The 21,612-nt window shown below is 45.3% G+C and overlaps 1 protein-coding gene across 1 annotated transcript in view; it reads left to right on the top strand.

Annotated features, from left to right (window-relative positions):
• LAMC1 (laminin subunit gamma 1) overlaps nucleotides 1-21,612 on the top strand; it is a 144,531-nt gene that overhangs the window by 114,356 nt on the left and 8,563 nt on the right. Inside the window, exons 6-22 of the mRNA XM_019530966.1 lie at nucleotides 547-664; nucleotides 823-921; nucleotides 1,043-1,179; nucleotides 2,658-2,780; nucleotides 2,878-3,067; nucleotides 3,365-3,477; nucleotides 6,101-6,322; nucleotides 6,469-6,657; nucleotides 8,361-8,606; nucleotides 9,040-9,193; nucleotides 9,681-9,823; nucleotides 14,430-14,608; nucleotides 14,872-15,028; nucleotides 18,781-18,986; nucleotides 19,611-19,690; nucleotides 20,182-20,319; nucleotides 20,512-20,656. Coding sequence (XP_019386511.1) covers nucleotides 547-664; nucleotides 823-921; nucleotides 1,043-1,179; nucleotides 2,658-2,780; nucleotides 2,878-3,067; nucleotides 3,365-3,477; nucleotides 6,101-6,322; nucleotides 6,469-6,657; nucleotides 8,361-8,606; nucleotides 9,040-9,193; nucleotides 9,681-9,823; nucleotides 14,430-14,608; nucleotides 14,872-15,028; nucleotides 18,781-18,986; nucleotides 19,611-19,690; nucleotides 20,182-20,319; nucleotides 20,512-20,656 — 2,639 coding nt within the window. The remainder of the gene's footprint in view (nucleotides 1-546; nucleotides 665-822; nucleotides 922-1,042; nucleotides 1,180-2,657; nucleotides 2,781-2,877; nucleotides 3,068-3,364; nucleotides 3,478-6,100; nucleotides 6,323-6,468; nucleotides 6,658-8,360; nucleotides 8,607-9,039; nucleotides 9,194-9,680; nucleotides 9,824-14,429; nucleotides 14,609-14,871; nucleotides 15,029-18,780; nucleotides 18,987-19,610; nucleotides 19,691-20,181; nucleotides 20,320-20,511; nucleotides 20,657-21,612) is intronic.

Genomic DNA, 21,612 nt, shown 5'->3' on the forward strand with positions numbered 1-21,612 from the left:
TACATTTTGCCCTTGAATTCTGTCTCAGAACCAAGAAGAAAACAGAATGTGGAGGAAACTGGTTAGGGAATATCCAGGCTAAGGGGAAAATAAGGTGAGTAGATGTAAAGCAGGGACTTGGACAAAATAGTGTCAAGACTGAGAAGGTTGTAGGTGCTGTGCTGAAAATAATAAGGCAAAGGATGAAATAAAGTTGCAAGGAGAAAAATGAGAATGGAAGAAGAATAAAGGAGAAAACCCAGTATAAAAAGGAGAGCAAAAGCATAAATAATAAAATGGCAAAGGAGGATTCCAAGGTCGGTGTAGTTTTATTATGCACAGATGCATATCTGCATGTTATTTGAGCTGTCATGGTGGCATAAGAAATTTTATGTTAACTAGTTGCAGCCCCTAGGCTGTTGGCAAGCTGTTTTTCTCATCCTTGGAGCTATACTTCACTGTTCTTCTCTTTCCTTTCCCCAGCCATCCCATACAGCTTTCTTGAACAAGCAGTTTGATCTGAAACATCACAGGCTAATGCAGTTCCCTTATCTCCCTATTTTCAAGGCTCCCTCAGCACACAGTGTGATAATTATGGTCGCTGCAGCTGCAAATCTGGTGTAATGGGTGATAAATGTGATCGATGCCGGCCAGGGTTCCACTCTCTCTCAGAGGCTGGGTGCAGGTAAGGGATTCTTGGCCTGTAATTGAAGTAAAAGTTGAAGAAACTACTTGATCTATAGGTTCAAGTAGCATGAGGATTTTCTATGAGCTTTTTTCTCCATCGGCTTCTGTACATATTCCTTGGTGGGTGTTATTTCTTCACTGTCCTGTCCGTTTTAGGCCGTGTTCTTGTAATACTGCTGGTAGCACAGATGACTGCAGCATTGAAACAGGGCGCTGTACCTGCAAGGACAATGTGGAGGGATTCAACTGTGAGAGGTAAATGGCTTTTCCTCATTCTCTTCCAGCTGTTTTGTTGAATGTGGAATGTTCTAGGTCTATGCCTGTGAGTTTGTAAAACAGTGGAAAAATTCAGTTTCTTTCTCCTGCTCATCTTCAGATGTAAACCTGGGTTTTTCAATCTGGATCCAGCAAATCCTAGGGGCTGTAACCCTTGTTTCTGTTTTGGACACTCCTCAGTCTGCACGAATGCCATTGGCTACAGTGTCTACAGCATCACCTCCAACTTCCAGTTTGGTAAAACCTGACCTTCCTTTGATTTTAACAAGGCTGCGGTATGGGTTTGAGTCTAAAAACTAATACTGTCTCTGTGCTGTGGCACCTAAATATAGAAAAGGTTACCTTTCCAGAAATTCAAGGCCTATCCCTATCAGTAAGTGCTTTAAATACTACGCCTCATTGAAAAATCAGATGTTGTTATTTAAGTGGTTAACTGAGGGTCTGACTTTCATCATCTTGGTTTGAAACACTCGGTGCATCTACGCAGGCATTTATTGTGGAGTAGATTAATTAGCTCTGCAATAAAGCATCACTGTCTACACGTGTGTCAGTATTGGTGCACAGTAAATTAATGGCACCATAAGATAGTACTGTCAGGGACAGTACTATCCTACTATGGAGTAATTTACTGCATTGAAATGCACGTGTAGATGCTGACTGCAGGTGTAAATTGTGCCCAGTCATCCCAGTCAGCCAGGGGCCTGTTCCACCCCAGCTCAAATTGCTGCTGTTCCAGGTGCATGTGCCTGGGAGCAGTTCACTGTGGCTCAAATAGCTCTAGAGTTTATTGCTTTGCATTAGTTGCACATGTAGATGTACCCACTAACATGTATGTTATAGATGCAGGTATACTACACTTAAGGGAGAAAGTGTTTTCTCAACCTTAGAACACAGCCAAGTGTTTGGGATTCTAAATTTTAAGAATAAAACTCTTAGGGTTTGAATTCTGTTTAACTGGTAAAATGTAGGTTGTGTTTTTTGGTAGCAAGGGAAGACTTGCTTCTCATACAGTCTGTCTTGTTTTCATATACCAGTACAGACTTTTCTATTGTTTGGAGAGCATGTACTTAATTAAAATTAAGTAGTAAACAACAAAAAATTCTAAAGTGTGTTGAAGACTTAAAAATCTGGTTGTAAAGTGTGTTGAAGACCAGAGTTTGGAAGTTAGCTCATAGTGCAGTGTTTTTCAACCTTTTTTGTACTCTAGGCACCCCTTGATAAATTCAGGGCACCTCTTGGAAAATATCAGCTTTGTTTTCACTCATTTTTTTGACAATGGAAAAATAGTACAATTTTTCTGTTGCAAAGAACTTAAAAAGCTCACAGCAGGTCAGAATGTTTTTACATAGTGAATTCCTGTTTGAAGACTCTGGGTATATCTTGCAAGTTACGTGTGCATTCCATATGGGGCTAACATTGCATGGCACACTGGGGCACCCTGGAAAGGATCTCAGGGCATTCCAGGATGCTGTAGCCTCTGGTTGAGAATTACTGTGGAACTGGGTGCAGTTTGTATGAAGTCATCGCTTAAAAAAATTCTAGGTCTTATCTGGAAAGGAGTTCCTTGGCTTTCTAATAGTGTTTAACACACTTTAAAGCCATTTAGCACCAGTGGATAAAATTTGGGGTCAAAATTCCAGCACTGCTGAGCAGTATTCTACATGCACTGTGTGATATGATCCATTTTATAGGGTTTTTGTATATCTGGGTTTCAGGTGAGGATGAGTGGCGTGCTGAACAACGAGATGGCTCTGAAATATTACTCCAGTGGAGTGCTGAGACCCAGGACATCTCAGTTACCTCAGACAGCTATTTCCCTATCTATTTTGTTGCACCAGGTAAGTAGTGTCAGAGATGAGATCCTCTAAAATTCACCAGATTGCCACATTGTAACTTGTCTGTCTCTAATCATAAGGGTTTATAATTCTGTTCCAGGCAAGTTCTTGGGTAACCAGGTTTTGAGTTATGGTCAAAACCTTACCTTCTCCTTCAGAGTAGATCGGAGGGACACCCGTCTGTCTGCAGAGGACCTGGTGCTTGAAGGGGCTGACTTTAGAGTGTCTGTGCCTCTTATTGCTCAGGGCAACTCTTATCCCAGTGAGAACACACTGAAATACACCTTCAGGTAAGCCAGTTTTCCATGTAACATGGAAAGGAAGAGGAAGGAAGGGATATCTAACATGGAGCAGACATTGGATTCAGTGAGAAAACTAACAGTGCTGAATTTGCTCTTTTAAATTGGAACTTGTTTTGTAACTGAGATTAGATTAACGGAGGGCTCACTGGTTAGCAGTTGTGTGTGAATATATGCTAAATATGTTGTAACACCATATAATTGCTGGAATGGGCCAGTTAAAGGTATAAAGTTATTTGGTGTGTGAAAGCTGTGAATCATGTAAATAACCTTGATTCTTTTCCATAGACTTCATGAGGCAACAGATTACCCATGGAGACCAGCTCTTACCTCTTTTGAGTTTCAAAAACTGCTTCACAACTTGACTTCTATCAAGATCCGTGGAACGTACAGTGAGAGAAGTAGGTATAGGGGTGAGGTTTGGAGTAGATTACAGGATGTGCAAACCATCTGTTATTGCAGAGTAACAGTGGCTGCTGTGTTGCAGGCACCAGTCACAAATATCTAAGGCTAGTAGTTTGTCCAGAGGCCACAAATTACAGGAGCTGATCTCTTGTGATTTCAGCTTCCTGGACTTTTTGCACTGGCTTAGAGAGGAAATGCCATTACAGTCACTGTCTTCTCCCCTGCTTCTGTAAAATACAGGCGAGGTTTAATTGGTAACAAATCTGGCAGCATACTTGGCCCATTCTAGAGTTTTGAAGAAAGTCTCAGCAGGAATCTTTTAATATGGGGTGGGCAAAATACAGCCTGCAGGCTAGATAAGGCTTGCCAACTGATTGGATCCAGCCCATGGGTGGACACCCACCAGTTGATTGCATGTGGCCTGCAGTTGCCCCTGCAGTGCTCAGCATGGAGCTGAGTGCCATCTGCTCCCATCTGGGGCAGCCTGCATCATGTTCCCCCCTGTGCCTGGCCGTGGCCCCAGCCAGTGCACACAGCTTCCCAGGAGGGCTGCTCCCGGTGTGGCTGTAGCCATCTGGGGAACGGCTCAGTTCCTCCTTCTCCGGCCCCTGCTGCTGCTCTGGGCAGCGGGTAGCACAGGGAAGGGGTACAGTCACGGGGATGTGTGTTGGGTACCACACACCCGGGGGGGAGGGAAGATGCAGCTAGGTGACTCCTGGCCCAGTGTGTGGGCCTCCAGCTCCTGTCCACCTTTTACGCACTCTGCCCACCTAGCATAATGAACAGCCATCTGCAGGCAGGCAGAGTAGGTGGAATGCAACTGGAAGCTGGAGCCACACGTGCTGGGGCAGGAGGTGGCAGACTGCAGCTTCCCCCTGCCTGGCTGGGCTTGTGATGCTTGTCGTGTGTCCCCATGGCCACTGTCCTTCCCTGTGCTGCCTGCTGCCCAGAGTGGTGCAGCTGGGACAGGAGGAGGAGTTGCTGGAGGTGGGAGCTGAGCAGTTTCCTGAGCAGCTGCAGCTGCACTGGGAACAGCTCCACTGGGAAGGTGTGCATACTGGCTGGGGTTGAAGCTGGGCAGGAGCACAGTGCGGGCTACCCTGGGTAGGAGCAGGTAGGGCTTGGCCCCATTTAGAGCACCACGGGGACAGCTGAAGGGGGTTAGGGGCGGACCACACCTAGCCCTGCACTGCCTGGGCAAGCACTGCTGCACGCACCCACTGTACATGCCCCCTGCCCCTCCTCCCCCCTCTGACCTAGCACAGCACCCCCCCAACTCCCCTCCATGCACACAGTATACTAGACTAAAACTGTTTTGAGCTATTATGAAGTCATTTCTATATATACTACTCAAAAAACATAAATCAGAACAAATTAAAAAAAAATTAAAATGTGTTATACTAGAGACTTGATTTTTAGCCTATGATTTTTTTTAAATCTATAATTTGTTAAAATGATATCCTCTAAAAGATTTTGTGCGCATGGCCCTCGAGAGTTCACTAAAACTTAAGTGGCCCTCCAGCTGAAATAATTGCCCACCCTTGGTATAGATTAAAGATGTATATCACTTTTGTGGTACTTGTAATGTGTCATGAAAGAATGGACGATGAGTGTTCTAAATGGGAATGGGCTGATCTTGAAAGCTCTTCATGTGTAGAACTTCAGTTTTGCTTCAGCAGAAGTTCCACAGAGGAAGGGTTTTGGGGACTAGGTCATAGTTAGAGATAAAATGTTGGTGACTAAAACACTAGTGCATAATGGATTCACAGTAAAATAGCATGAAAATGTGTGTGAATGTAAAGGTCAGGAAGCTACAAGAATTTTAAGTAGAATCTGTTTACATTCAAGGAATTTATGGATTATGAAATGAAGAGGAAATGTATAGAGGGGCTTGACTTCTGAGCATTCCTGTTGCTGCTAATGTCCCAGGACTCCTGGGGTTCTTCTTGGAGTGCTTGAACTTCTGCACCAATACCAACACCCCTACATTGATATAAACACCATAACAACCACTCTGTATTTAAAGAAAACACTGCCTAAGGGGAATTGCACCTAATCTCCGTAGTAAATTACCAAGGGAAGGTGAAGTTGGAGGCAAAACACCCAAACGATAGCAGGTAGAGGGATGCCTTAGTTTTTTTCTGCTACTATGATAGTGCATTTCTGGTGAAGGATCCATTATACAAGTTTTACAGATGCATTAAAGATTCAGGAAGTTTTGGTCTTTGTATCTCTTATGGAAGGATGGAAACTGTCTGGAAATACCCACAAAGGTGGGACTTTTACTGTCAGGCTATATTTATACAAATTATAATTTCTGAAGCTGCATTGCAGAAAGGCTGATACATAAACGTCATTGCTGTGTGCCTGCATAGCTCATGCAGAAGAGACTGTCCACTCTATTTTGTGGCTTGTGTGAGTGTGTTCCCTTCCTCTGAGCTACCTTGCATCCTTCTGTAGCCTAAATAATTACAAACTTTCCTATCATAATGATAGTGAATCCATCTCTTTTGACACTGCATAATTAGTGCTATGAACAGGCTTACATCTGACCTTAAGTAGATTAGCTTGTCTTGTACTGTTTGTAATGTATGAGTAATGAAACCCTTCTCTTTCCAGATGCTGGCTACCTGGATGATGTCACAATTGTGAGCGCTCGTCCAGGGCCTGGAGCCCCAGCAGCATGGGTGGAGAGCTGTACCTGCCCAGCAGGATATGAAGGACAAATTTGTGAGCACTGTGCCCCAGGTTACAGGAGGGAGACTCCTAGCCTTGGGCCATACAGTTCGTGTGTACTGTGCACCTGTAATGGGCACAGTGAGACATGTGATCCAGAGACTGGTAAGGAGGAGAAATGGGAGTTGGTATATAGGGGGGAGCAGTAGGAGATTTCCTGGATTTTCTTTTCAAATAATGGTGGTGTCAATGACTAGAGAAAAGTGAAAACATGTCCTGCTATGGTTTTTTTTTTCTTCCCACAAAAACAGGTGCATGTGACTGCAGGCATAACACAGCAGGTCCTCACTGTGAAAAGTGCAGTGAAGGATATTATGGTGATGCAACTGCAGGCACTTCCTCTGACTGTCAGCCATGTCCGTGTCCAGGAGGCTCAACCTGTGCCGTAGTGCCTAAGACAAAAGAGGTGGTATGCACGAATTGTCCTTCTGGTGTCACAGGTACGTTCTCTATTCAGAGCTTCTGAAACCCACTGGTTTTCAGAGCTGCTTTACTATAGATCTGCTTCCACTAGTGAAGTGAAATGAGCAGAACTGAATGCTTCTACCTTTTTGTTCTGTATTTCGTCTTAGCAGATAGTTTGTAACTGGTATTGGGTTCACTGTTTTTCCAAAGCTTAATGCTGTGAACTCCAAAAAGCCAGTTCTTCCTTGAAGAAGAAACAACTGAGATTTAATTCAAGCAAAGTCTGAAAATGTGTATGGTACGTGAGGCATACAAACATCTGATACAAAGTACTGTTGTTTACATGATGCTGGGGTGGGTCTTGGCAGAAAATAGGAGCCTATAAGAGTCAGTAAGGGCTGCTATTCTTCCTGCTCTGATATAGAGAGAAATAGGGGTCATATCTCCCCTCTGCTATCCTGGCAGACGTTGTGTACAGTTTACTGCAGAAGGCTTTTTCTGCCTAGGAGTCATAGTCTTTAGTGAATCATCAGGCCTAGTGAGCTGATTTGTAGAATGTGTTTTTAATAACCTGAGACAGAAGTGTTTCATCAGGTTCTTTATTTTGATTGTTAGGCAATTAAACTCATCAAATAAAACCTCTCGTGTATGCAATCAGCACGTAGAATTCAAAGGGGCACTTTACTTTAGATCTTGAGCTGAATTTATGCTTGACACAAAGCAGTCAAAAGAACCAGGTAACTATAAATGCTTGTAAGCACATAGCTGGGCTAAGACTTGCTCTGAATTCTTGCCCAAATTTGCTGTGCCTGACTAAATAAAATAATTTAGTGATCTGCTTGTGGGAGGTGCATGTACATGCAATAAATTCTTGAAAGAGTTATTGTCCAAAACTGTAAAGTTGAGATCTTAAGTCAGATTTTGATTTGGGCTTATCTTTAGTTATAACTGGTATGTCTGACATTCTCACACCGGTCACTGTTGAATCTATGATGTTTCAGTGCCTCGTGTACCCCTCATAAATATACCATCTCTTATGATTTGAGACATGATGGGAGAGGGAACAAAAACCTATAAAAGTGTTTCCTGAGATGCAAACAGCTCTTCTCTATCTAATCAGTATTTTGGGTTTCTTCTTAAAGAAACCATAGTTCTCAAGGGTCTGAAAGAGTGTAACTACTGAGAATTACCATTCATGAGTCTTAAAGACTTTGTGAAGTATTTGGCTTTTGCATAGGAAATTTTAGGGAGGGATAAAGTGTTCAGACACTGGGTAGAAAGACAGGGGAACTGAGCTTTGCATTGGTGATTGCCTAGAGAGGTAAATGGCACTAAAAGCACTCCTAGTCACCTGACAGGTATAGACAAATGTCCAAAATTGTTTGGTTTTAGGAGTTTCAAGTGGACAATACACTAACAGTTTTTTGCAAGTATCTTATTGTTATCACTGCAAAAAGACTGAATCAGAGTGTTTCAAATAGTAATTTAACTAAAAATCAAAAGGCAGCTTTACTTATGAAGATTGCTGCAGACTCTTCCTTAAGAGAGCTCCAAACTCACCATAACTTTCTTGTCACATCACAATAGATGAAGAAACAAGATGAGAAGGGCTATATTTCATAGACATCAGGGCTGGAAGGGACCTCGAGAGATCATCAGAAAGGGCTGTAAAGAGAATCCAAATTAGGTTTTAATATATGGCTTCCTAATGTAACTTGTGTGTTCATCCTGCCCCCAGGTAAAAGGTGTGAGTTATGTGATGATGGCTATTTTGGAGACCCTCTTAGTGAATATGGTGCTGGAAGGCCTTGCCGTCTCTGCCAGTGCAATGACAACGTTGATCCCAATGCCGTGGGAAACTGTAACAGACAAACAGGTGAATGCCTGAAATGCATCTACAACACAGCTGGCTTCTACTGTGACCGCTGCAAAGTTGGGTTCTTTGGGAACCCCTTAGCTCCAAACCCTGAGAGCAAGTGCAAAGGTAAGTGCTGCCTTTTGTCCTTTCATGCAGGAAAATCAATGGATTTATCAGTTACAGACACAGCCTCTTAATCTCTACAGCATACCTTTGGGGTAATTGGATGATCTCAGGTGCCTGTTCTTTTGTAGTCTGTCTTGGTCTGACAAAAAAAAAAAAGTGGGGAAAATACCAGAGTTCAGATCATGGCATTGCATACAGACCTCCTATAAAGTGAAAGATTTAATTCTATGCTGATGTTTGTGACCTGTTAAAATGGCGTTGGTGTAAATTTACCCAGAGATCTGACAAAATGAGGATGCACTGTGTGTGGTGCCAAAGCTGCTGTTTGAGATATGCACTGGTGTGCTGTATGATATGTGGGAACTGCAGTTGGGTACTTTTTGCAGCATCAGTACTCTACTAATTTCTTCAAATACATTCTGCTTTCTTGAAGCTTGCAGTTGTAATCGTTATGGCACGGTGAAACAACAGACAAGCTGCAGTCAAGTAACTGGACAGTGTGAGTGCCTGCCACATGTCATAGAGAGGGACTGTAGTGCCTGTGAGCCTGGCTTTTACAACCTCCAGAGTGGACAGGGCTGTGAGAGGTGAGGTTGACCTCTGCTGTGGCAGTCATGACATTTCTGTGCTTTCCAGGTGGTGGAAAGTTAATGTTAATGCTAGTTTGTTTGTTATAAATGGATTAGATTATACATGCATGGTGATTGGACAGGAGGAGAGGATTAGTTAAGGGACAGATAAGATGAGAATTGTATAAGAAAGATAATTTACAAATAGCTGTAAATATGTGTTTTAAACAGAAAACAGTCTTGGGATTACGGGAAAATTGGTAGCTGGGACGTCTGGATTCTGCTCCTAGTTGAGTTGCTGACTCACTGTAGTGTTGTGCAATGCAGTTAATCTATGCGCCTTGCTTTCCTCATTGATAATTCTGGGACATCAATGTGCACTTCATACGGGTTGTGTAAAGCTTAATGTTCATAAAGGCTTTTTGAGATCCTTGAATGGAATTTGGTGCGTATGTGCAGCCTGTTGCATTTACTGCTTGCACTGAAATATGGCCTCTGTCAACAGGTGTGACTGTCATGCACTGGGTTCCACTAATGGTCAGTGTGACATACAGACCGGGCAGTGTGAATGTCAGCCAGGCATCACTGGTCAGCGCTGTGAGAGATGTGAGGTCAACCACTTTGGATTTGGACCAGAAGGCTGCAAACGTAAGTAGTGTAGGGTTGAAATTGGGGTGATCACCTGTGTTTTCTCATCCTTTCCTCCCTGTTTTCCCTGTGTTCTCCCGCTCACTTCACCATTCCCTTACATAACATAATCAGAGTGTTTGTGCATGTGTACACACGTGCTCATCCTGAACTTTGAGTGAAGCCTGGTCTCAGTGAAGTTGTTTTCCTCTTGATTTATTTGTAAGACCTTTTTCCTTTCTCTCTCAAGGGGCTCTTAATGCATTTACTTGTAGACATCTGCCTCTCCTTGGAATAAACACTTGCTCTGAATCTTGGCCATGAATGGTTCTGTTTTCTGTTCTCTAAACTCCTATGGCTCTGTTCTGGAATGTAGCCTTAAGGTGCTGACTCATTTCTGTAAAGACGCAAAGTGTATAAATTATGACATGAGAATAGGACTATGACTAAATCCTCTCCCAACCTTCTTATTACTGTGAGAGCAAATTAATTAATTGAAGATCATTCTAATGAGAGGGATGGGTAGAAAGATAATTGCCCTTGGGGCACTAGTGAAGAAGTTTTATAGCCTGATGTAAATATTTCAGCCTGAGAGGTGTGCTTACTTGATAACCAGGGATCCAGGTTTTCCTTTTAACATGGAAAAGCGGAGTAAACTGCGGATTTTGCCTTTTACCCAAGGCAAACATGGATTTCCCATTTTACTGAGGAAACCTGTGGATTTTGCAGTTTTGCAATGAGCTTCCTGAAGGCTAGGGAGGTTGGGAGGGAGGGCAGTGAGACAGGGGGCACCACATGCATGTACATGCACGTGGCCCCAGGCAGCCTGGAGAGCAGCTCCCACAGGTAAGTGGCAGGGGGAAGTGGGGTAAATTGAGGCCCTCGTAAGGAGGGAGGGAGCTGAGCAGGGCTGGGGCTGGGGCTGCTGCCCAGCTGGCAGTGCATGGGGCTTGGGTGCAGGAACCACAGTGTGCAGCTGCAGGGCCACGGTGGGGTGCAGGACAGGCAGCAGGCAGCTCGTGGGCGGTGGCTCCTGTGGCGCACACTCCTAGGGGACAAGGGGGACCCATGCCTCCCACTGCGGGGTGGGAGTAGGGGCGGGTATAGGCTTTCATGGTGGTGGTGGTAGTAGTCGTAGTAGTAGCTAGGGTCAGGAGGGACCTGAACAGGTCATCTAGCCTGACCCCCTGCCACAGGCAGAAACGAATGCTGGGTTCACAAGAACCCAGACAGGTGTTCATCTAACCTCTTTCTGAATTTGCCCAAGGTAGGGGCAAGGACCACTTCCCTGGGAAGCTGGTTCCAGATTCTGGCCACCGCTGGCTGTGGTCTGGCACTGGCGGCTCATGTTCATCTTAGAGTCAACAATGACTCCAAGATCCCTTTCCGCCTCTGTGCTTTCAACAGGGGAACTCCCCAACCTGTATGTATGCTGTGGATTCCTTCTCCCGAGGTGCAGCACCCTGCATTTATCTACATTGAACCCCATCCTATTCTCATCTGCCCACTTCTGTAGTGTGTCTAAATCTAGTTGCAGCCTCTCTCTCCCTTCAAGCGTGTCCACCTCGCCCCACATCCTAGTGTCATCAGCAAACTTGGACAATATGCTCTCAACCCCCTCGTCAAGTCGCTGATGAAGATGTTGAACAGTGCGGGCCCAAGGACTGAGCCCCAGGGTACCCCACTGCTCCACATCTCACCAGGTTGAGTACGACCCATCCACCACTACTCTCTGGGTGCGCCCCATCAGCCAGTTTTTTACCCATCTAACTGTGTAGGCATCAGTGCCACAGTCGCTTAATTTATTAATGAGAATGGGGTGAGAGACAGTGTCCATTTTTAAAGTCTAGAAAGACTACGTCCACGGTGACACCATCATCCAAGGATTTAGTTACCAGGTCATAAAAGGTTGGTCAGGCAGGACCTGCCTTTGATGAACCCATGCTGGTTGCCCCTGAGCATGATCTCCCCTGCTGGCCTCCCACAGATGTGCTCCTTGATGATTTTCTCCAAGATCTTCCTGAGGACCAAGGTGAGGCTTATGGGCCTATAGTAACTTGGGTCCTCCTTCCTTCCTTTCTTAAAAATGGGGACCACATTAGCTAGTTTCCAATCCCCCAGCCCCTGGCCAGGTGACCATGAATGCTTATACAGCTGGGCCAAGGTTGCAATGACCCCTGCCAGCTCCCTCAACACCCTTGGGTAGAGGGCATCTGGACCTGCAGATTTAAAAATGTCCAGCCCTTCCAGAAGATCCCTAACTACATTAGCACTGACCCAAGGCCTGACAGAGCTATCCCTGAGATTGTCCCTACCTCTGGCAGGAGCGATGTCCCGGTCCCTGCTGAAGAAACCGGAGGCAAAGAAACTGTTAAATATCGGCTTTCTCATCTGGCGTATCCACAGGGTTACCATTTGATTCTTGCAGGGGTCCTACATTGACTGGTGCCCTCTTCTTGCTCCCAGTGTACTTGAAAAAGAACTTTTTGCTGTCCTTAATCCTGGATGCTAGCCTGAACTCCATCTCTGCCTTGGCCTTCCTAATAGCCCTCCTACACTCACGGGCTGAGGAGTACTCCTCCTCCTCGGTGATAGCCCCTCTCTTCCACTGGTTGTATGCCACCATTTTAGTCCTCAGGCATTGCTGAATGCCCTTGCTGAGTAATGGGGGTTTCTGAGCACTCCTACCCACCTTGCTTCTCTCAGGAATTATTACCCTTTGGGTCCGGAGGATCGCCACCTTAAAGTTACACCATCCCTCATGGACTCCCATCTCCTCTACCTTCTGGGCCCTCGGTGCCTCCCCCACTAATCTCCGTAGCTCATTGAAGTTGGCCCTTCTGAAGTCAAAGGCTTTAGTCTTGCTATAAGCCCTTGACACCCTGCGCTGGATAGTGAATTCCAGCAGGTGATGATTGCTATTGTCCAAGTGGTCAAGGACCTGCAGTCGCCTCACCAGGTCATCCCCAGTGGCCAGGACCAGGTCCAGCAAGGCGTTACTCCTAGTCAGGCTGTGTACCTCCTGGTTAAAGTGAAGGTCCTGTAATACAGCCAGGAACCTATGCGAGCAATCAGACCTGGCTGTTTGCTCCTCCCAGCAAATGTCTGGGTAGTTTAGGTCACCCATGACAATGACATCCCTTGACCTAACCACCCCCATAAGCTGACCGGAGAAGTCCTGGTCCAGCTCTTCCCCCTGGTTGGGTGGTCTGTAGTAGACACCCACCATAAGGTCCCTTTCGCCATGCCCCCTTGTAGTTTGACCTATGGTGTCTCTGCCCGACCCTCCTCTAACCCGAAGCTAATCCTTGATGATATGAGTTGCTCTTTGACATAGAGCTCAACCCTCCTGCCTTTTCTCTTTGGGGGCTCGGGCTTCCGCCCTGCTGCCCTCTTCTAGGGCCTCCGCAGCCCAGCAGGCACAACCTGGCAGGGAACAGCGGAGCTGTATGGAGAAGCTGCACACTGCCCTGAGGTCCCCATTGTCCTGACAATGCGTCCCCTGTGTGCGCAGCTGCAGTGAGGGCAGTGGTGCAGGGTTGTACCCCTCAAAGTTGCCATGTGCACAGGGGGTGCATTGTCAGGGCAGCGCAGAACTCTTAGCATCTCAGCAGCAAGCAGCTTATCCGCGCAGCTCTGCTCTTCCCTGACATGTTGGGTTATGCCCTCTGGGCTGCAGAAGCCCTAGGGAAGGGCATCAGGGCAAGAGCCCAAGCCCACAACATACAGCGCGTGCCTGCCCCACACACATAACTACTAGTGATTTCCCCCTGTCCCCCAGGAGTGTGTGCAGCGCTCTGTAGCAGGGGCAGGGGGCTGCAGGCCTGTGTCTGTAGCCCTGGCAGCTGGGGCCCCACTCTGGCAGGCCTGGGGAAGGAGGGGTATGGGTGGGGGGGTGAGGGGCACCAGCAAGTCAGGGGGAAAAAGTGAAGCACAAACAGGGCTGGGGGGGGTGGGGTGGCTGTAGGAGGCCTTTAATTTTGATCACAGATTTGGGGCATTTTATTAGAGAATTTGCTTGCTTTTTTCTCAGGGAAAACCAGGATCCCTGATAATAACATAGGGCAGGAGTCAACAACATACGGTCTGTAGGCCAGATCTAGCCCGTAGACCCACTGGATCTGGCCAACAGAGCTGGAGATGCCTCTGCCCATGTCTATACTGGGTCTGAGGAGTGAGGAGCTGCACCTGTACCAGTACTACTGCTTCCTCCCCCACCATCCCCAAAGCTGGGTACAAATGTAGCTTTCAGCCAGTGGGGAGTTGCAGCGCCTGGCTGCCTAGCTCTGGCCCAGCTCCCCCCTGCCTGTACGCTGCACTCGTGCCCCAGCCAGGGAGCAGGAGGCTGGGAGAAGTGGCAGTTGTACGCTGATGTGGGTGCTCTATCATATGCCCCCACATTGCTGATGCAGACCACTGTCACATGACAGATCAGAGCCAGGTTGCTCCAGTCCACGGCTTGAAAAGATTGCCAACTACTGATACAGGGTATAAAAATCACAGCAGGGAAAAACTTCAACTCACGCATCTGTAAGCTGTGTGGTATTCCTGCAGGGAAAGGGTCGGAGTAATTTTTTGTCCTTTCCCCTTCCTCCTGTATGACTTCCATATTTTAACTTTCATGAAGCATGCGACTGTGATCCTGAGGGTTCTCGCGCTCTGCAGTGCAAGGAAGATGGTCGCTGTGAGTGTAAGGAAGGCTTCGTGGGGAACCGTTGTGACCAGTGTGAAGAGAACTATTTCTACAATCGGTCTTGGCCTGGCTGTCAGGAGTGCCCTGCATGCTACAGGCTAGTGAAAGATAAGGTAAGACCTGCGCTGTATTCCTCTGATTTTGTTCCCAAGTACTGATGCAGACAGAGGCACATTAAGTAGCATATGATGGAGTCTCAGCCCTCAAAAGTACAGAGGAGATGGGCACAAACCTATATACTTTTGAGCAGAGACTTTTCACATAACATCTGAGCGACACCTACTGGAGGCTGAACCTTGTGACTGATACTGTGCCTCCACTCCTTTTATCGACAAGGAAAGCTGTTGATATGCAACCACTTCTCCCCTTTGTTTAGGTGGCGGAACAAAGACAGAAGTTGCAAGAACTGGAAAATCTTATAGCAAACCTAGGTACAGGAGAAGAAACTGTGACAGACCAGGCCTTTGAGGACAGGCTGAAGGAGGTAGAGAGAGAGGTCATGGATTTGCTTGAAGATGCACAGAGCAGCAAAGGTAGGTTGATCTGATCCCAGTGGTGACTATCTGGGGCTGGTTGTTTCCTGAATGTTTTTACTTCTTTCATGGTGCAAAGCTTCATTTGACTCTGATAACCTGCTTCGGGAGAGCCAACCCAGTGCAAAGGCACTGGACTAGGTGAATATTGAGGTCCCTTCCAGCCCTATGATAAAGCATTTGAAAAGGCCATGCATTGGTGTTCGGATTGTGGAACGCTGTAAGCATTTGCAAGAATAAGACAAAAAATAAGGGGACCTTTTTCAAACGATAGAGAGAACATGGTGCAGGACTTATTCAGAGATTGAGAATAACTTAAAGGGGCTTTACTCAGTTATTTACTATCAAAATCTTTGTTCCCATTTCCAAAATATGCATGTACTCAGAAGTGCGTGTCTGTGTATAGCACTCGCCAGTAGCAAATGCAGCTGTACATTGCTCTTAACTCTTCAAAGACCATTCTGTGGGCTAAAACATTCTTTGGTCATAGACCTAAAATGTATGGGTTTGTTGCCTTGGGTTTGTCTTTTTTTATGCTGTGGTCTGTGTAGGTTCTTACAGTGCCTCTTCACCATAATTTGAGTAGTTTCCAGTAACCTGACCAGCTTGTATTTTTAAATGTAAACGCTGATGTGGCAACTGTCAATTCTCCTGGATCACGGTGTATGTGTGAGGGCCACCCAGACCTTCGATGCATATGCCTGGGCAGGAATTTTGAGGGTTTTGATTTTGTTTTTTGGAGGAGCGGAAGCTGCCCAGACCTTGTTCTTCCTTTAGGCCACTGAGATAGAATCCAAAGACCAGACTGAGTCCAGATGTTTGGTGCCTCCATGCTGTAGTTATAAGTGTCTGGGAATTGAACCCAGGTCTTCAGTGTGGTAGGTGAGGATTTTACCACTGAACCACGGGGGACTCCGTAAATGCTGGAATGCATTTATTAAAGAAAGCTACAGTGAAATAAGAGTGTCTTACCCTTAGAGCACCAGGTGGGTGAGTTTGTGGTGGTTCTTAGTTCTGGTAGGAGTTTATTCCATAATCTAAGACTGTCTCCTGCACAGAGCTTTACTTTTGTGATGGAGTGTTGATGTGCATCTTGCACTGGTTGGCATTGGTTTTAGCTCAGGCAACTTTGCATCACTTGCTTCAAGTCCTGTTCAGTAAATAAGTAACGTGTGTCTGGTATCCAGTTTTTATATCCTCTCCGCCCTTTCTTTGAGCAGTTCTTCCCACTTCGGTTGGCGATAGGTAAAGTAGGTAAGATTCGAAGGGGCTTGTAGTCTAAAGTCCCTTGCTTTTGCAGACAAACCTCTTTTTTATAATTGTACTCCTAAATTTACCAGAAGTAGTGAATTGTCATGAGATGCTGGAAAGGTTTTCCAGTTTGCCCACTGCTATAAGTAGAACATACCATGGGCTCTTTTGGCACTAAGACCTGAGGTAAGTCCTGGGAATTGGCTGAACTGGAATGATAATATTCCTGGAGGAGTGGTCAATGCGTTGATATTATGTGGGCATAACAACAGCTATAAAACTGCACTAGTACTGTGTTGAAGAAAACCCCAAAAGACAGGGTTTCAGTGGTATGGGACATTCAGTTCACTGAAATAAAGTTAACTACTATTATGATACCTCAGCTGCTCTTGCCTGGTTTAACAGTGGTTAGGAAGGGAGATGGAGACATGGCCATAAATTATTAGATACTTACATCTTTGCAAAGGCTCGGCAAGTTGGGGATATTGCTCATTAGAAAATGCAAGCCTTTTGAGATCATTTGCTGGTGAAAAGTGGGGCACTGTGTGGGTACTGGAGAAGAAGAAGAGTTATAACTTCATTTCCAGAGCTTAGAAAAAATCTTTGTTCTTTAAATAAGTTCAGAAATGAGCCGTATCCCTATCCCCTGCAGTTTAGTCCCTGCTGAGGAGAGGGGATGGCTGAAGGCAGCTCCTAAAGCCATTCCTTCTCTTCTCAGCAGGGCTGTTTAAGGGGATCAGGTTCCCAGTTGGTGGTAAGCAGGGCAACTGGTACAAACTAGGTTTTAAACCCTTCTTAAAGTTTGATCATTCAGAAATCGAAATTAAGCCAACTTGATACTTAAGCCCAGGTTTTTGGTTTGGTTTTGTTTTGTTTTTACAATGATTTGCACATGAGTAGTTCCACAGAGTTAACTGGGACTACATGACATGCATGCATAAATGACTTTGGTTAGTGTTGATATGATCAAGACTTGTTCACTTCTTTCATTGCTCTTTTAGTTCTGTATGTTAAAAAAAGTCATGTTTTTGTCTTCAGCTTTTTGTCACTCCTTTAAACTAAAGCAATAGGAATTAAGTCAGTCATGTTTCCTTTGAAGTCTCTTAAGTTACTTTTGGTCTCATTTAAGGCTCAGATTCTAAAATGCCTTAGTATACTGAGTAAGTTTGAGGATTTTTGCTTCCCCCCACCATGCCTGTTTATTTTCTTAAATGCAAAAAAGAGAAATATCAAATTACATGCACAGAACCTCACCTGAATTTCTGATTATGATGCTGATTTGAACACATTGTGCACAATGCAGCATTTTCTATCTACAATTAAGTACATAGTTTTTTCATAAACATTGAATGTTCAAATTAAAACCTACCCATCGTGTATCCTGGCCAACATTGCTGTAAAAAAATTACCTCTTGTATTCTGTTTTATAATAGATTTTTTTTCAACATCAGTGTATTGCTGTCACTTAATTTAATCTCCTTCTATGCATAGAACAAACACTTAGGTTTAGTAAAGCTAAGGGTAGTAGGTTAACAAAACCCTAGTTAAGCTAAATTTCCTTCCCTACTATGCCTTGATGTCCACAAGATCAACAGCTGTTCCAAGAAGTCTAGCTGTATCTTAACTATACAAACCCCACAAAAGCCAAAACGGGTAGAAATGATGACTTTTATGCATGGAATAACTCACTTTTACCAGCACTGTCTGCCCATCTGTGTGCCAGAGGGACTTCAGGATAGAGAAGTGACCAGGCTGGTGAATCTAATAATATGTAGATCCACAGGTTGATACTTCTTCTTCCCATGGAGTATAGAAACACAAGCATCAGAGGTTGCTGCGTTCTTGGATGTGACTCTCCAGCCTGGGGAAAAGGATTTCTTGTATGTGCTGGGGCACAAGAGCAGTGCACAGCTCACTATTTTGTTTGTGAACTGTTCATAGGATTTAATCATAATAGAATATATGAAACAAATGTTTTGCACACCATATGTAATCATTTGAAGTGCAGTTGTGCTGCCTTTTCAGTCCAGGTCTTATGTTAAGAATTCTCTTTTACCTCTGGCATGGGCATAGGCGACTGGTGGGGGTGGGGGGCATGTGCCCCTCCCCGACAGGGCTGTCCATGCCTGCAGCAGCTTCTGTGGGTGCTTGCCAGCCCCGTCCCCACTGATGATATCACTGGCGGCTTCTGCAGGTGTCCCCCTTGACTCGGGAGGCACCAGTCACCCATGGGTCTGGGTAATGTCCTCCCAATGTCTGAAACCTAGCAGGAGCTTTAGCAGTTAATGGCATCTTCATTCCTTGCTTTTTATGTGCACTCTAATAATGACTTTGATCTTAAACTGATTTCCCATCTTATTAAAATTTTTTGCCATTCCCTTTTCAACAAGGTATTAATTTACTAACACGTTACCAATAGCAGCGAGTTCCTGCTTATTCCTCCAGCATCAGTGCCCAGCGTAATTTATTTTGCTTCCTCCAATTTATGTCACTTGTCTCAGATGTGGATCAAGATCTGATGGATCGTCTTAGGCACATTAACAGCACTCTGGCAAGCCAGCTCAACAGATTACGGAACATCCAGAGCACAGTGCAAGAAACAGATAGCCTTGCTAAGCAAGCTCGTGAACGAGTGCAGGATACTGAGGACCTGATTGAAATAGCTTCCAACATGCTAGAGAAGGCACAAATGGCAGTTGCCAATGTGGTGAGTCCTCTGTAAAGGCCAAATGGCCTGTTGTGTCACTTCTTTCAGTTCTGACAGTATAATACACTGTTTTCAGTTCCTGATTGCATTTCTCTTCCCAGCACTAAGTTTGGGAGTTTAGTATCCTAGAGAGTCTAATGAACTGGGATATTTAATTTAAGAAGTGTTAAACAAACTAAAAAAAGAAAAAGTATTACTGATTTATAGGGAATTTTCATGGACTGAATATGGTATTTTAATAATTCATTTTTTTTCTTTAATGTTGCTCGAAGCCTGTATATGTTTGTACATGGGGGGTGGGGGTTTTTTTTGTCTTCCCTTGAAGGCTGGTTTGCATATATTGCTGCATTCGTAAAGAGCCCTCAGGGGCCTCTTTAGCTAACCTTAACTTTAGTTAACCCTACCCCCAGTCTCTCAGGCACTATAAATCAAAACTCAAAGGATTTCTTCTCAGGGGAAAAAAAAAAAACAACCCATGCAAAGAACACATGGGCAACCTAATGCTGGAAAAGTTAAAATAGGTCACATTTTAAGTATGCAGACTATGGCTATGAATATTTACAACTGTCAATGCATAAAAGTTGAAAGAGCAACTTCTGATAATATATTTGATTTTGTTTTCAGTCCATTAGCCCGACAGAGACAAGCAGTGACTCTAACAACATGACTGTCTTGGCAGGAGAGGCCCGTGAATTGGCTGAACGGTAAGACCTAGTATGCTAGGACAAAGCACTGATGGGAGAATGTGCCACTCTTTTTTTGCAGCAGCAGCGAGGGTTGTATTGATTCACTGGTTGGGAAATAGTAGACTAAATGTAGTTTGATTGAAAAATTGCTTTCCCTCCCCAAATATGAAGTTGCTGCTGTTCAATAACACCAGTGGTGTATTGTATTATGGAGTATGCAGAGGTCTGGGCTGCATATCTGTATTAAAGAGGAGGGCAGCCTCTGGTATACAACCTCAGCGCTACAGGAATGCAGACTCTTAGCAGGGCCATTCAGCTGCCATTGTAGGTTCACTTGACATGTCTTTATTTGGAGCGAGACCATTTAAAGCAGTACCTCTTCATAAATGCCCTAATCATGTGGAGCTGGAAGGGGAAAGTGAGCAAGACGAGAATAAAAATGTTGAATCCAGAATAGGAAGCTGCTGGTTACTAATTTAGCGGAATTATTTTTCCCTTCTAATGTTCAGACACAAGCAAGAAGCTGATGAGATTGTGCGTGTAGCCAAGGCAGCAAATGATACATCAACAGAGGCATATCAACTGCTGTTGAAGACACTGGCTGGAGGGAACCAAACAGCAAAAGATATTGATGAGCTTAACAGGAAGTGAGTCAGTAATGGAGAGCAGTCTGCTGTCTGTTGGGTTGTAGTAGTACAAAGGTTCTTAAACTAACTTTGTCACGTCTAAACTTGTTTTGGGGAAGAACTTGCTTTTAACCATTGGGTTTCAACCAAGTCTTCAGCTGGTTAGATTCAGGAAAAGAAAATCAAGGTTAATTGGATTCTTTGTGTTTTTAGGTATAATCAGGCAAAGAACATTTCCCGAGACCTTGAAAAACAGGCCAGTAAAGTTCTGGCAGAGGCAGAGGAAGCTGGGAATAAGGCCCTTCAGATCTATGCTAATCTCACCAGTCTACCTGCAGTGGATTCCAGGAGTCTAGAGGTATTTGAGTCAAGCAACATACACAGTGGGCACATCTACACATGCACTTTATTGCACAGTAAAGCATCACCATCTACACATGTGCCACTACTAGCACACCCTGGGAAATTATGCAATAATGCACCCATGCAATTTTGCACATAAAAGGCATCACCACACATTACATAATTTTGCATAATTTAACTGCGGCAGACTCTGTGTCTCTACCTACGTGATTTGGTGGCATAGAGCTGCATGATTAGGCAGGTGTAAGTGCAGAGGGGAACTTTTGCCTCTGGCGGGGGGTGGGCATGGGATTTGTGGGTGGGCATGGGGTTGTGGGTGGATGGGTGTGGGGTTTCTTGGTAGGTATGGACCATGCCCCATCAGGCCAGCCCAGCCAGTTCAGTGCTTCCACGTGGGGCTTTCAACACTTTGGTGAGAAACCACATGTGGAGGCACAGAGCCAGCCCTGCTTTATGGCACCCAACTCTGTGCGTCCATGTGCAGCTTCCCACTGGAGTGTTGGAAACCCCACAGGGAGGGCTGGTCCGGCCTGGGAGCTGTGCACCATCAGGCTGGTTATGAAGCCGCACCTGGAGGTGCAGAATCATACACCATCAGGGCTGGGCAGGCTCCTGCTTGCCTCCACATACAGCTTCCTCCTGGAGTGCTGGAAGCTGCATGTGGAAGCATAGAACCCACCTGGCCCAGTGGTGCACAGCTCCTGGTCTACATGCCATTGGGCCAGGCCAGCCAGTTCCATGCCTCCATGAGGGGCTTCCAGGACTCTAGTGGGAAGCTGTGCATGGAGGTATGGAGCCCACCCAGCCTGAAGGCATGTAGCTTCTTCTGCTCATGGCTCTGTGCCACAAACCCCATATGCTGGCACAGAGCCAGCCCAGTCTGGCTTTAAGGCACATGCCAGCAGGCCAAGCCAACTCCATGCCAGCACATTTAGGCCCTGGGACTCAGCC

Source organism: Crocodylus porosus, unplaced genomic scaffold (assembly GCF_001723895.1).
Source record: "Crocodylus porosus isolate Cpor-Errol unplaced genomic scaffold, CroPor_comp1, whole genome shotgun sequence".
NCBI classification, from domain to species: domain Eukaryota; kingdom Metazoa; phylum Chordata; order Crocodylia; family Crocodylidae; genus Crocodylus; species Crocodylus porosus.